At 43.1% G+C, this 14,778-nt stretch overlaps 2 protein-coding genes across 2 annotated transcripts in view; both read right to left on the bottom strand.

The window, feature by feature from the left end:
- LOC138946559 (uncharacterized) overlaps nt 1-14,778 on the bottom strand; it is a 77,184-nt gene that overhangs the window by 40,430 nt on the left and 21,976 nt on the right. The gene's annotated exons all lie outside the window — the stretch shown is intronic.
- Nucleotides 9,168-13,133, bottom strand: LOC138946750 (uncharacterized). The gene is made up of 4 exons (XM_070318153.1): nt 13,108-13,133; nt 12,443-12,606; nt 10,338-10,582; nt 9,168-10,172 (listed from the first exon to the last, which is right to left on the bottom strand). The coding sequence occupies exons 1-4, from the start codon at nt 13,131-13,133 to the stop codon at nt 9,168-9,170; spliced, it is 1,440 nt and encodes a 479-aa protein (XP_070174254.1).

Genomic DNA, 14,778 nt, shown 5'->3' on the forward strand with positions numbered 1-14,778 from the left:
GACACCTAATTGTGCCAATGTGGCAGCACTTTCTGTTCAGTCCTGCTTCCCTGTGATAAACCAATCTGCAAAACAATCACCTTGTGACGTGACAAGACTAATATTACTGCCTATTAGTTCGCATTACATACTGCGGCGTTGCTAACCTATCTTGCGTAGTTTTACATACCATGAAAAATGCAGCAGTCAATCTAAATATATTAAAGAATCATACCCCTATTTGCAATATTAAAGAATCATACCAACGGAGTTGTAAACCAATCCGCGACACTATTAACACAACATAGATAAACAACGGAGGTGTAAACCAATCCGCAACACTATTCACACAACGTAAATAAACAACGGAGGTGTACCAATCCGCAACACTATTAACACGACATAAATAAACAAACGGAGGTGTAAACCAATCCGCAACACTATTAACACGACATAAATAAACAATGGAGGTGTAAACCAATCCGCAACACTATTAACACGACATGAATAAACAACGGAGGTGTAAACCAATCCGCAACACTATTAACACGACATAAATAAACAACGGAGGTGTAAACCAATCCGCAACACGCAATAACCACCGGTTACAGAATCATACCCCCGTTTTCAGAGGTGTAAGCCAATCCGCAACACTATTTACACGACTTGAGGTGTAAACGAATCCGCATAATTAAATTTAATAACTGCAATAACCACCGGTTACAGAAACATTTCTTTTTCTATTTTCACCTTGTAGCTTCATACAGACACTAAGCAACAGTGTAGTTCCACTTCCAGTGCAATATCTTGTACTTTAATTTTGACCATCTGTGTAACACTTTATTGACCCATGATCTGAGCTGTTCACTTCTACATCATAATGAAAATTATGCTGACCTTAAATGGCCTAAGCCACTAAACAAATACCCTCCATCTGACCCTAAGTGACTAACCCTTGACCACTAAACGAATACTCTCATTTTGACCCTAAGTGACTCACCCTTGACCACTAAACAAATATCCTCCTTCTGACCCTAAGTGACTAACCCTTGACCACTAAACGAATACCCTCCTTTTGACCCTAAGTGACTCACCCTTGACCACTAAACGAATACCCTCCTTTTGACCCTAAGTGACTAACCCTTGACCACTAAACAAATACCCTCCTTTTGACCCTAAGTGACTAACCCTTGACCACTAAACAAATACCCTCCTTCTGACCCTAAGTGATTAACCCTTTACCACGAAATAAATACCCTCCTTTTGACCCTAAGTGACTAACCCTAGACCACTAACCAAATACCATCCTTCTGACCCTAAGTGACTAACCCTTGACCACTACCTAATCTATAAATCTATGTGCAAAGTTCAGAGCGCTAAATGTAATACTGCACAGTGCAGATTGTAACATTTTGTCCTAAATGTTCTAAGTATAATTTCCCCGATAACTAAATGGGAGACTACTTCTAATATGTATCTGTACTCGTGGAGTAACTTCCCTTCCCCTGATTCAAGATGGTGGAGTAAAACGTGCGTTCAAGCCTCCTATTGTTCTGCCTCCATTATCCTTGCAAGAATGGATCAACCAAACCATAACATGGTGTCAGAATCAGCCTGACTCATCGGAGGAGCTACCAGCAAACCACGCTTAACTCACTGATTGACAAGTAAGCACCCAGAGCTACTTTTAGTTGCCGGTCTACCGCGCTCGGTTACGTTTCGCGTACTCCGATATCTAGGTTACCCGCGCGTCAAAGCACCGCTTCGACCATCAACCATAGGTCCTTCACAACTCATAGAGCATAGCAAACAGCTGTGGCAGACCCCTTGCGATACTCTGAAAGTAATGTAAGGACTGACACACGCTACACGTTTGTTCTTGAGTTGAAACTTCAATTTTCCTGATCACTAGACATAACGTGGTTTAGTGGAACGAAGGAAAAGAGATATGGCTTCACCACAGCTGAACCCGTCAATGAACTGGACATCAACGAACCTCAACGAGGAATGGCGAAAATTCCGAGACCACTCAGAACTAATCAGTGTTCAAAGGGCCACTGAAACGAATTGGAGAGGAAGAACAGTGTGCCTATTTACTGATCTGGGCAGGTGAAACAGGACGCGAGATATTTAACTCTTGGGGCCTGGCAGATGCCGACAAAAAGAAAATAGACATTCTGATGAACAAATTCAGTGATCACGTAGCACCAAAGAAGAACACAGTCTTTGGTCGGTACATATTTCAGGAAAGGAAACAACAGCAAGACGAAACCTTTGAAAAGTTTGTTACTGACCTACGCAACCTTGTCAAAGATTGTGAGTACACAAACTCCGCCGAAATGGTCCGAGACAAAATTGTTGGGGGTATTCGCTCCTCAAAAATTCGAGAAAAACTCCTCACAGAGGGTGACACTCTCACCATGGAGAAAGCCATCTCCATTGCCACTACACACGAGATCACAAAAAAGCACCTTGCATCCATGGCAGCAAGCGGAGAATCCATTGACTTCATCAGAAAGAAACAAGTCGCGTAAGGCGAAAATACAACATTTAGTCAAGTAGCTGTCGAACTCACAGAATGAAACTGAACGCAATGCAACGCAGCAAGACCGTATACTCGTAGCATCGTCAGTCCACCGCTCACGGCAAAGGCAGTGAAATTGACAAGAAGAGCGGGGTAGTACTTGCGCGGAGAAGGATATCACGCTTTTCTGTACCTCTCTTCGTTTTAACTTTCTGAGCGTGTTTTTTATCTAAACATATCATATCTATATGTTTTTGGAATCAGGAACCGACAAGAAATAACATGAAAGTGTTTTTAAATTGATTTCGAAAATTTAATTTTGATCATAATTGTTATATATTTAATTTTCAGAGCTTGTATTTAATCCAAATATAACATATTTATATGTTTTTGGAATCAGCAAATGATGGAGAATAAGATGAACGTAAATTTGAATCGTTTGATAAAAATTTTTTTTTTTACAATTTTCAGTTTTTTTAATGACCAAACTCATTAATTAATTTTTAAGCCACCAAGCTGAAATGCAATACCGAAGTCCGGGCTTTGTCGAAGATTACTTGACCAAAATTTCAACCAATTTAGTTGAAAAATGAGAGCGTGACAGTGCCGCCTCAACTTTCAGGAAAAGCCGGATATGACGTCATCAAAGACATTTATCAAAACAAAAAAAAAAACGTTCGGGGATATCAATCCCAGGAACTCTCATGTACAATTTCATAAAGATCGGTCCAGTAGTTTGGTCTGAATCGCTCTACGCACACGCACGCACGCACACACATACACACACACACACACACACACACACACACACACACACACACACACACACACACACCACGACCCTCGTTTCGATTCCCCCTCTATGTTAAAACATTTAGTCAAAACTTGACTAAAATAATGTAAAAACAGAGTCCCCATAACAGCCACCGGCAGAGCGGACCAAACCAGACCTTCAACTGCAGAAACTGCGGAGGAAAACATGGCCGAAAAGAGTGCCCAGCCTTTGGAAAACAATGTCTTTTCTGCAAGAAACAAAACCATTTTGCCAAAGTCTGCCTCGCCAAAACGAAAAGGGAGAAGGTCCACACCATAGAGGAGGAAGAAGATGAAGAGTCAGTATATATCGACATGCCTCGACCAAACGACAAAAAGGAGCTCCAGACCATGCTAGGTATGATCACCTACCTGGCAAAGTTTGCACCACAGCTCTCTGAGACAACCAAGCTGATGCGCGATCTTCTCAAAGAAGACGCAGAGTTCATTTGGGATGATCAGCAAAAGACGGCACTACAGAAAGTCAAGAACATAATCACCAGTCAGGTCTCGCCTTTTTTGAACCAAAGAAGGAAGTCAGACTCGAGGTAGACGCCAGCAAGTTTGGACTTGGGGCTGCAATATTCCAAGACAACAACCCTGTAGCCTTCGCGTCGAAAGCACTGACCCAAACAGAACATAACTATGCTCAAATTGAGAAGGAGCTGTACGCCATTCGTTTCGGTTGTCGCAGATTCCACCAATATCTCTACGGCCGTGAAGTCATCGTCCACTCCGACCACAAACCACTAGAGAGTATCACCAAGAAGCCCCTAGCAGCTGCACCGCCCATACTTCAGCGCATGCTTCTACAGCTTTAGAAGTACAGCCTGAAAATCGTACACGTTCCGGGAAAGAACATCCCTGTTGCGGACACACTGTCGTGCAAATTCATTCCCGCCGAACCTGGCGACGACGTCTCCGAAGACCTCAACGTACAGGTGCATTCTGTAATCAAGAACCTTCCAATCAGTGACACCAAGATGGAGAAATTACGCGAGGCTACACAACAAAACCAAGAGCTCCATCAACTAAAGGCAGCTATTCAAAACGGCTGGCCTGAACAACGCCAAGAGTGTCCTCAGAACATCCTAGAATGTTGTAATTACAGGTGAGACCATCTTAGATACTGGGTAACACCCGCAAATTGTTGAGGTGCCTCTGTAATTTTGCAATTTACTTCAATCACGCTTTCTGGTGTCTAAAATAGGCAGTGTGGGATCACTGTATATACATTCTAGTATCTAACAAGAAGGGCAAAGCCCATACGACTCACATGCTTGACCTCAAATAACTAAACCTAGCAATGACATCATACACTAAGAACTGCTTTAAACATTTTTCCTACCCAAGGTCAAGGTCATCCAAGGTCATGCAACACAAAGCTGTTAATTCAAGACATAGGAAGTACAATGGTGCTTATTGGCCCTTTCTACCATGAGATATGGTCACTTTTAGTGGTTCACTACCTTATTTTGGTCACATTTCATAAGGGTCAAAGTGACCTTGACCTTGATCATATGTGACCAAATGTGTCTCATGATGAAAGCATAACATGTGCCCCACATAATGTTTAAGTTTGAAACAGTTATCTTCCATAGTTCAGGGTCAAGGTCACTTCAAAATATGTATACAATCCAACTTTGAAGAGCTCCTGTGACCTTGACCTTGAAGCAAGGTAAACCAAACTGGTATCAAAAGATGGGGCTTACTTTGCCCTATATATCATATATAGGTGAGGTATTCAATCTCAAAAACTTCAGAGAAAATGGGGAAAATGTGAAAAATAGCTGGTTTTTAGACAACATTTATGGCCCCTGCGACCTTGACCTTGAAGCAAGGTCAAGATGCTATGTATGTTTTTTGGGGCCTTGTCATCATACACCATCTTGCCAAATTTGGTACTGATAGACTGAATAGTATCCAAGAAATATCCAACGTTAAAGTTTTCCGGACGGCCGGCCGGCCGGCCGGCCGGCCGGCCGGCCGGCCGGACGGACGGACGGACGGACGACTCGGGTGAGTACATAGACTCACTTTTGCTTCGCATGTGAGTCAAAAATGACATTTGATTATGTGCAAAGTAAATCATTATTTTATTATAGACGTAGAAACTTTGGAAATAGGTGTCAAAATGGCGCTGAAAAGCGGGACACAGAGACCCCACGCATCTTTGTTAAAAAGCTGAGGCAAAAATCATAGAGCTCTAAAACCGTAAAAGAGCACTTGAAGTTGTAAAGTAAGTTCATTTTGAAGTAGGCATTAAAGAAAATGTTTTTTGACTTAGGGTATTCAAGAGAAGCGAAGGGGAAAAAAAGTACATTCGTTCGTCACATTCGTGTCCAGAGGGGGCCCTCTCACAATCATGAAGACACGTCACCTCACCTGTGTAAACTCATGCTATGTGGGAGTTGAAATCATGTGCAAAATGTCATACTTTCGATTAGTAATCTGCAGTAATGCGCAGATTAATAAATCATTGCACAGGACGCTTTTATCTGGCGGAACTTTCGCTTCGGTTCCGTATGTTACGAACGTGATCGCGGCCTATTTTTGACACTACCACGAGACGGGTTTCGAAAGCCTGTTCCAGTACGCACACATAGCATGCGAGAACGAGGTCAGCTATAAAAATAGCTAAGATCTGACCCGTATGGACTAGAAATTCGGATTGTAAACTGGGTCGTTTCCGGTTTCGTTCCTGTGACGAAACGTGATCTGCACCGTTCTACTCTGTTTTATTTGCGTGTTGCGAAACTGCTGGACTTGCTGGAACCAAAATATGATCAGTAAATAATAATTCAATGTTGTATAAATAAGTTTCAATCAGTATTTGAAGCCGATGGCGCATATTGCTTAAAATAAGCGACGATTTTGAACATGACTGCCCTTCGGCACTGCAGCTTTCTGTGTTTCCAGTGTGACGAACGATGCACAATCGGATGCGTGTACGATTCATTGCTTGCTACCCTCAATACATTTCATTGAATAGTACATGGGTGAAACTAGCCCGTCAATCTGAAAATAAGTCTGACGGAAATTCCGTCAATCTGCAATTTAAAAAAAAAAAAAAGTTATAAATGCGGAACGCGTTTTCGAACTGCTCTTTATTATAATTATAAACCATTTCATCAGTTTTTCTGCAATTTCTTTTTTTTAAACTTGTGTACCACTTCTGTTACCCAGTATCTGAGATGGTCTCAGAGACGAGCTTTCTATCATCGACGGCATCATCCTGAAAGGAGAGAAAATCTTCATCCCACTGTCATTTCGTCCCGACATGCTCAGAAATATACACTCCAGCCACCTCGGGATTGAAAAGACGAAACAAAGAGCAAGAGAGATTCTTTTCTGGCCAGGCATGTCGACAGACATACACCAACTTGTCGCTTCCTGTCATATATGTAATAAACACCAGAAAGCAAACCCCAAGGAGCCTCTTGTACCCCACAGCATCCCATCCCGACCATGGCAAAAAGTTGCTACCGACCTCTTCACCTGGGACAAAAAAGACTACCTCGTGACGGTCGACTACTACAGCCGCTACTTTGAAGTCAACCAGCTGCACTCAACAACTTCATCTGCCGTCATACGGAAACTGTCAGCACACTTTGCTCGACACGGCATCCCTGAGACACTTGTGAGCGACAACGGCCCACAGTACTCAGCAGCAAAGTTCGAGAACTTCGCCACTACCTGGGACTTCCAACATGTTACCTCCAGCCCTGGATATCCCCAGTCGAACGGCCTGGCAGAGAGAACAGTCCAAACGGTCAAACACATCATGACCAAGGCCAAAGCCAGTGGAGCCAGTGCTCTGCAAGGCATACTCGAATATCGCAACTCACCAGTGGACAACATAGCTTCCCCAGCCAAACTTCTGATGGGAAGACGACTGCGCTCTATCTTGCCAACGACGAAGCAGCATCTGCAACCCAAGACCATCACCGATGCGGGTATCACCATCAGACGTGAAGAGAAACAGGCCAAAATGAAGCAGTATTACGACCGCGGCTCCAAACTGCTACCACCAGTGAAGCTCGGCGAAACAGTACAGGTCCAACTCGCCAAAGGCAGTGAGTGGCAGCCTGCCACCATCACAGCACAGAGCAGCGAACTGCGATTATTTGTGGTTGAAACCAGCAATGGCAGCACCTACCGTCGCAACCGCAGCTTCTTGAAGAAGACGACACCACTACCACCAGAGACCATCAGCCCAACACCAACTACCTTGTCGGACATCCCACCTGATGTTGCACCAACCGCGCCAACACACGGTGTTTACATCACCAAGTCAGGCCGTCGCATTAAGGCTCCTGATAAAATGGACATGTGACTCCTACGAAACCTGTGATTCATTATTCTTCGGAAGAAGTGAAGAATAGACAACAAACATACTTTCAAACACGCATACACAATACACTAGGGTTGTGTTACAGTGTGCCAAAATACTCAGGTGAAATACCCTGTAGGGCGTTACCAGCCCGCATCAATTTGTATGTGAATTATTTGATTGTGCCTAACCAATTATCAGTGCAATCAGAACATCTTGTAATCTATTCTGCATAACCAATTATAAGTGTTATCATATGAATAGTAATGTCAACGCTTAAAACAAGTTTTTCTAGTCCAGCGTTTACTTAACGCATTATGAAAATGCTCATTTGAAAAAAAGGGAGATGTAACATTTTGTCCTAAATGTTCTAAGTATAATTTCCAAGATAACTAAATGGGAGACTACTTCTAATATGTATCTGTACTCGTGGAGTAACTTCCCTTCCCCTGATTCAAGATGGTGGAATAAAACGTGCGTCCAAGCCTCCTATTGTTCTGCCTCCACTATCCTTGCAAGAATGGATCAACCAAACCATAACACAGATGAGCTAAAATCTTCCGCCAAGGATTTGGACATTGAAAATTGCTACAATCTCAATGACACCACAACACACATCAGAACTGCCAACGCCTTCTCCACGGCGATTGGCAAATCGGGAGTGTTCTAAACTTCCCCCCAGAACCCCATTTTAACCATGTTTTAAAGTAGATAGCTAGTTTTGCATTGATAGGGAGCGCTGCCCCACTTACAGTTACGACGATGGCCAAAATTGGCCCCTGCAACTTTTCCATTCCAGAACCAGAACTAACTAAACATGATCGATTTCATCCTGTAACTTGTAAGGGTATGATAGAGAAAATAAATCATCAAACACTTGACCAAACAATATCAATCTAACTTGCTCAAAACAGGCATTACACGATTACAATGGACGTACCTTCAATTTTCGCTGCTGTTTCCGCCATGTTGCTTACAGTTGGTAACAGATAGGGGCGATAACTTGGTATCAACAGGGGGCATCACTCTTTTGAAAAACAGACAAACGCGCACGAAAAACTTCGCGTAGATCTGGACCGAAATTAAAGAGTGGTGAGCGTGATGGAATGTGACGGGATGTGACGTCACCACTTCAACAAACTCGCGAAGATTGGAACTCACGAACATTTGACGAAGGTGAATCTGGATGTCTCTATCAGTGATAACAATGAGTGATGTTGAATTTCATGAAAAAACGGCCGAACAATTTATTTAACTTCTTACACACGCACATATTCCACAATGCGCTCTGAACATATTGAAGAAAATAACATACTCAAGATGTATGCACAGTTTCATCAACAAAATCAAGTCTTACTGAATAACATAGAAAGAAGGAAAACAGCATACAACAAAACAAAACAAAAATATTAATCACTGTTTTAAAGGTCATAGTGGTAATATGTCATTAGCAATATGCATATGAGTATGCCCATTTCTGGTTTGCCATTGAGCTTGGCACTTGCCAAAATGTTCTTGTTAGGCCATCCCAGGGCCGTAGACCTGGCCTTCCCGCGCATGTTCGGCTCGGACCGCTACATGACGCTGGCGGGCGTAGTCCCTGCGCTGGTCCCTGGCATGTGCAGTGGCAGCAGCGTGAACTTGGCAAATTCTGCGTCGGTCCCTCTTGTCCAGCGACTCGAGGGTGGACTGTGCGAGGTCCACGTACAGAGAGTTCAGGACTCGGGTGATTTCGAAGGCCCCCTCGTTGAACACCGCCACTGCCCTTGCGGTTGCACCGTCTACACGCCCTTTGCCCATGAAGATGGTCTTGGGGCACCTCAGCCACACCAGGTTGTTCAGGGACTCGTTAGTGTCCTGTGTCCCCCCATCTTGCATTCTCTTCAGGAGAGCCTCATCTGACATCCTCCTGAAGACAGGCACCATCTTCTCTGCGACTTCAGGAGCCAAGTAGGTGTGGCAGGCGTTGTCCTTGTGAGCTGGAGGCTCTTCGCCAGAGATGAGGGCTTTCTGGTAGAAGGACCAGGTGTCAGGAGAGGAAGGGCACCTGTGGTGATATGGCCTCTCATCTGTCGACATGCAGTGGAAGAGGGTTGACCACACTGAGGAACGCATCCTGTCGATATTGTACAGATTGTTAATGATGGCCCCCCAATAATAATTGTGCATGCTGTCGCATTTTCCTTCTGTAAGGCGCCCCACTCCTTTGCCACCCAATCGCTTATCCTTGGTCAGCTTCCTGAGGGCACTACCCATGTGTTTATGTGCATGGTTGATGCAGTCTAACTTCTCGACATGCACACCTGGGTAAAGGTCCAGCTCCACCACAGCTTTGAAGGCCGATGAATCCCCGTCACACAGCATTTCGGTGGAGCGAAAATTATGTGACCTGACTGACCTACCCCACAGCACCTTGGTGGCTTCCTGCTCCATGGCTTTGCTTGAAGCATGATGGTTTCTGCAGCACTTTGGAGCATGGGCTGCACGCCAGGCTTCCATCTCCTCAGCTGGAAGGTTCTGCGCCTCCTGAAGCTTGCAGGCATGGCAATACTTGGACATCACGTGGAAGGTTCTGCGCCTCCTGAAGCTTGCAGGCATGGCAATACTTGGACATCACGTGGAAGGTTCTGCGCCTCCTGAAGCTTGCAGGCATGGCAATACTTGGACATCACGTGGAAGGTTCTGCGCCTCCTGAAGCTTGCAGGCATGGCAATACTTGGACATCACGTGGAAGTCCACAACCAGTCCTGTAAGGACGTCAATGACGACCCCAACTCCGTACAGGGAAGTGAAGCCCCTCTTCTGCCATGTCCCATCAAATAAGACCGTGATGGCAATGGTCTCCTGCGGGTCTGGGTCGACCTCGGCGTATGCCTTGCGGATGTGGTTGGCACTTTGAAAAAGGGCCTCTTCTCCAGCCTCCACCTCAGCTTCTGAAAAGTAAACACAAAATCAGAATTTTTCTTTATTCTACAGATGTGAAAGAGACCACCTATGTAATAAATAAATTCGTCGCGATATAACCTTCGTGGTTGAAAACGACGTTAAACACCAAATAAAGAAAGACAGAATAAATAAATCATATATTCACATGTTGGTATTTCCTGCAAAGCAAGTCCTGGCAGGGATATAATTTACCACTGCTCATTATGACAAAATCAGTTAGACTATTGTCATTCTGGAACCACTTTTTCACTTGCTCTTATCCCTGGGAGAATTTTGAGAACTTTCATTTCGTAAGATGCTTCTTCAATTTGGGAGCAGAAAGCATGCAAGTACCGTAAAGTACCTTGTAAGCGCCCACCCCCCCTGTGCACCAATTCCGACCCAAAGTAGGGGGTGGGCGCTTACTAGGTACTACACCCTATGCACGAGCAGTTTTCAGTAAGAAATGTGATCTTTGATCACTTCGTAATCATATCTTCTTTCTTTTTACATCTTCCATTGTTTTTCTTGTTCGTATTGTCATTAGAAGAGCTTGGGGAGACAAATGTCGTCGCATCCTTTTCTTGTCTGCAGAGGTGCCGTCTTCTGGATATGGGCAGCAGTCTATTTTACTTGGCCGAAGACTGTTTTCGACAGAAAGAGAGAGAGAGAGAGAGAGAGAGAGAGAGAGAGAGAGAGAGAGAGAGAGAGAGAGAGAGAGAGAGAGAGAGAGAGAGAGAGAGAGGGAGGGAGAGAGACACAGAGAGAGAGAGAGAGAGAGAGAGAGAGAGAGAGATCAGAGAGAGAGAGAGAGAGCTTCTTCTTCAGTTTCCTTTCCGGCCTGGTGACGTAACAGGGTATCGCGATTCTTTCGCGATTTTCGTATCCTTTTTCTATCTACCCCAAACTCACTTGCTGTTTGCGACACATTTCCATTGGCGTTATTATCCAAATAGTCAAGAGCTGACAACTTAAATGCAACGGTGTACGATTTTATCCGCGGCATCTTGTAATCATTGACTTGCAGGCGTTTGATAGGGTTTACAAGAAAGGGAAATCATTCACAAAACTAGCAGATCAAGTGCGGAATTTTTATTTCTCCTGATTTCAATGGTGTAAAGTGGAGGGTGGGCGCTTACAAGGTACCATACCCTATGCACGGTTTTGGACTAAAAATGGGGGGTGGGCGCTTACTCGATACTGGGCGCTTACAAGGTACTTTACGGTACATGTATACTATATGTAGGTTAAACAAAATACTACATCGCAAGCTGTGTCATATTAGATATTCATTGATTGCTTTTGTGTGTGCTTTTGTTTGCATTTCAGTATTAAGATCACAAAAGCTTGTGTAAACCTGATATGATCTATTTTGATCATGAGCTTAAAGCCCTAGTGTTAAACAGTAAAATAGGACCACTACCCTCCCCGAACTTTCTTGAACAAAACAATTGTTCTGAGAAAAAGAAATGTGTGTGTATGTGTGTGTGTGTGTGTGTGTGTGTGTGTGTGTGTGTGTGTGTGTGTGTGTGTGTGTGTGTGTGTGTGTGTGTGTGTGTGTGTGTGTGTGTGTGTGTGTGTGTGTGTGTGCAGTTAGTTGTGAATAGTTTCAATGATCATGTGAACAAGATTTTCAGAAGTGACTTGAAGCGTGTAAATATAACCAGCTAGTACTGCTATCTCACATGTTATGCAATACAAACGGATGATGGACACAAGAGTTATGACAACAAGCAAGTTTCACTTGTGTGAATGTGTGTTTTAGTTTGCAGTGCACCTGAACAACACACACCAACAGAACAACAACAAAACATCAACAACCATTGCGTAATCTTTGCAAAGTTCTCAAAGGATGAAATAATACATACCAGTAACCCGCTTATCAGCTGCTTGGAAGCTCGTCAAAACTGGGGCTGGCATCCCCAAAACTGCTCCAAACTTCTGGAGAGATGCATGGGTTGCTCCAATCTCGTGGCTGAACAATGCCATTCTGGTATTCACCTCAAATGGCTTGTTCTTTTGCTCCGCGTTTCTTAAATTTAGTGTAATAACGTCTATATAGCCTACAATTGCAATCGGCTATAAATACCCTTTTTATTGCGTTTATTGGTTCAACTATGATACATTTGTGTTTGCTGCAATCTGTTTTATAAAATAAAACCGAAAAGGTCATTTCTTATGGGTTTTTTTTTTAATTTGTCGCCCTGTACACAAGCTTCCCAGTTGTGAGAAAGCTTTACAGTCCAATACCTCCAAATGTATACTTCTAACAGGCTTCAAACTTTGCACAGCGTTTCTATAATTAGGTTTACATTAAAAACCTAAATTATAAGAACATTGCTTGATTTTGAAGCTGTTTACAGCACTTTAAAAATGGCCTTCTGTGGTCTGTTCACGCTTACGACAGTGGGCCTCCCTACATAATGCATGACGCCAGGCGGAGCAGCCACTAGATTGCCAATTTTAAAGTCTTAGGTGTGACACCAAATACACTTTTTTGTGTAAAAAATGCAAACTATCATTCTTAAGTCACCGTTTTGACGGTTGGAAGTGATTCATGCCGTCCACAAACGCCAATTTTAAGGGGTAGGCATGGCGTCATACCCAAACATTGCTCAGATTCTTGAAACACATTTTTGAGCAGAAGAAAGACTGATCTTCAAACACAGGTATATTTCTGACCAAACAATTGCTGTGAATAGGACACTATGTGTGACAGTGAAAAGGACACAATGTGTGACAGTGAAAAGAACACTATGTGTGACAGTGATTATGACACTTTGTGTGACAGTGAATAGAACATTATGTGTGACAGTAAATAGTACACTATGTGTAACAGGGAATAGGAAACTATGTGTGAAAGTGAAGAGAACATCAGGTGTGACAGTAAATAGGACACTATGCATGACAGTGAATATAACACTATGTGTGACAGTAAATAGGACACTATGTGTGACAGTGAATAGTACACTATCTGTAACAGGGAATAGGACACTATGTGTGACAGTGAATAGAACATCAGGTGTGACTGTTAATAGGACACTATGCGTAACAGTGAATAGGACACTATGTGTAACAGTAAATAGAACACTCTGTGCGACAGTGGATATGACACTATGTGTGACAGTAAATAGGACCCTATGTGTAACAGTGAAAAGGACAATATGAGTGACAGTGAATAGGACACTATGAGTGACAGTGAATAGGACACTATGAGTGACAGTGAAAAGGACCCTTTGTTTGACAGTGAAAAGGACACTATGTGTAACAGTAAATAGGACAATGTGTGTGACAGTAAATAGGACACTATGAGTGACAGTGAATAGGACACTATGTGTAAAAGTGAAAATGACACTATGTGTGACAGTGAATAGGACACTACGTGTAACAGTGAATAGGACACTATGTGTGACAGTGAAAAGGAGACTATGAGTAACAGTTAAAATGACACTATGTGTTACAGTGAATAGGACACTATGAGTGACAGTGAATAGGACACTAAGAGTGGCAGTGAATAGGACACTATGTGTAAAAGTGAAAATGACACTATGTGTAAAAGTGAAAAAGGACGCTATGTGTGACAGTGAAAAGGACACTATGTATGACAGTGAATAGGACACTACGTGTAACAGTGAATAGGACACTATGTGTGACAGTGAAAAGGAGACTATGAGTAACAGTTAAAATGACACTATGTGTGACAGTGAATGGGACACTATGAGTGACAGTGAATAGGACACTCTGTGCGACAGTGGATATGACACTATGTGTGACAGTAAATAGGACACTATGTGTAACAGTGAACAGGACAATATGAGTGACAGTGAATAGGACACTATGAGTGACAGTGAATAGGACACTATGAGTGACAGTGAAAAGGACCCTTTGTTTGACAGTGAAAAGGACACTATGTGTAACAGTAAATAGGACAATGTGTGTGACAGTGAATAGGACACTATGAGTGACAGTGAATAGGACACTATTTGTAAATGTGAATAGGACAATATGTGTAACAGTGAAAAGGACACTATGTGTGACAGTGAATATGACACTATGAGTGATTGTGAAAAGGACACTATGTGTGACAGTGAAAAGGACGCTATGAGTGACAGTGAAAAGGACACTATGTATGACAGTGAATAGGATACTACGTGTAACAGTGAATATGACACTATGTGTGACAGTGAAAAGGAGACTATGAGTG

The sequence above is a fragment of the Littorina saxatilis genome, linkage group LG14 (genome assembly GCF_037325665.1).
Source record: "Littorina saxatilis isolate snail1 linkage group LG14, US_GU_Lsax_2.0, whole genome shotgun sequence".
In the NCBI taxonomy this organism is placed as follows: domain Eukaryota; kingdom Metazoa; phylum Mollusca; class Gastropoda; order Littorinimorpha; family Littorinidae; genus Littorina; species Littorina saxatilis.

What these genes read in the sequence shown, in the direction of transcription:
- LOC138946750 (XM_070318153.1), bottom strand. Translation starts at nt 13,133, where the DNA reads ATGAATCACTTCCAACCGTCAAAACG. An exon ending in AGCTGATAAGCGGGTTACTG is followed by an intron (nt 10,583 to 12,442) that starts GTATGTATTATT and finishes TTTACTTTTCAG; the next exon opens with AAGCTGAGGTGGAGGCTGGA. An exon ending in ATGCCTGCAAGCTTCAGGAG is followed by an intron (nt 10,173 to 10,337) that starts GCGCAGAACCTT and finishes AAGCTTCAGGAG; the next exon opens with GCGCAGAACCTTCCAGCTGA.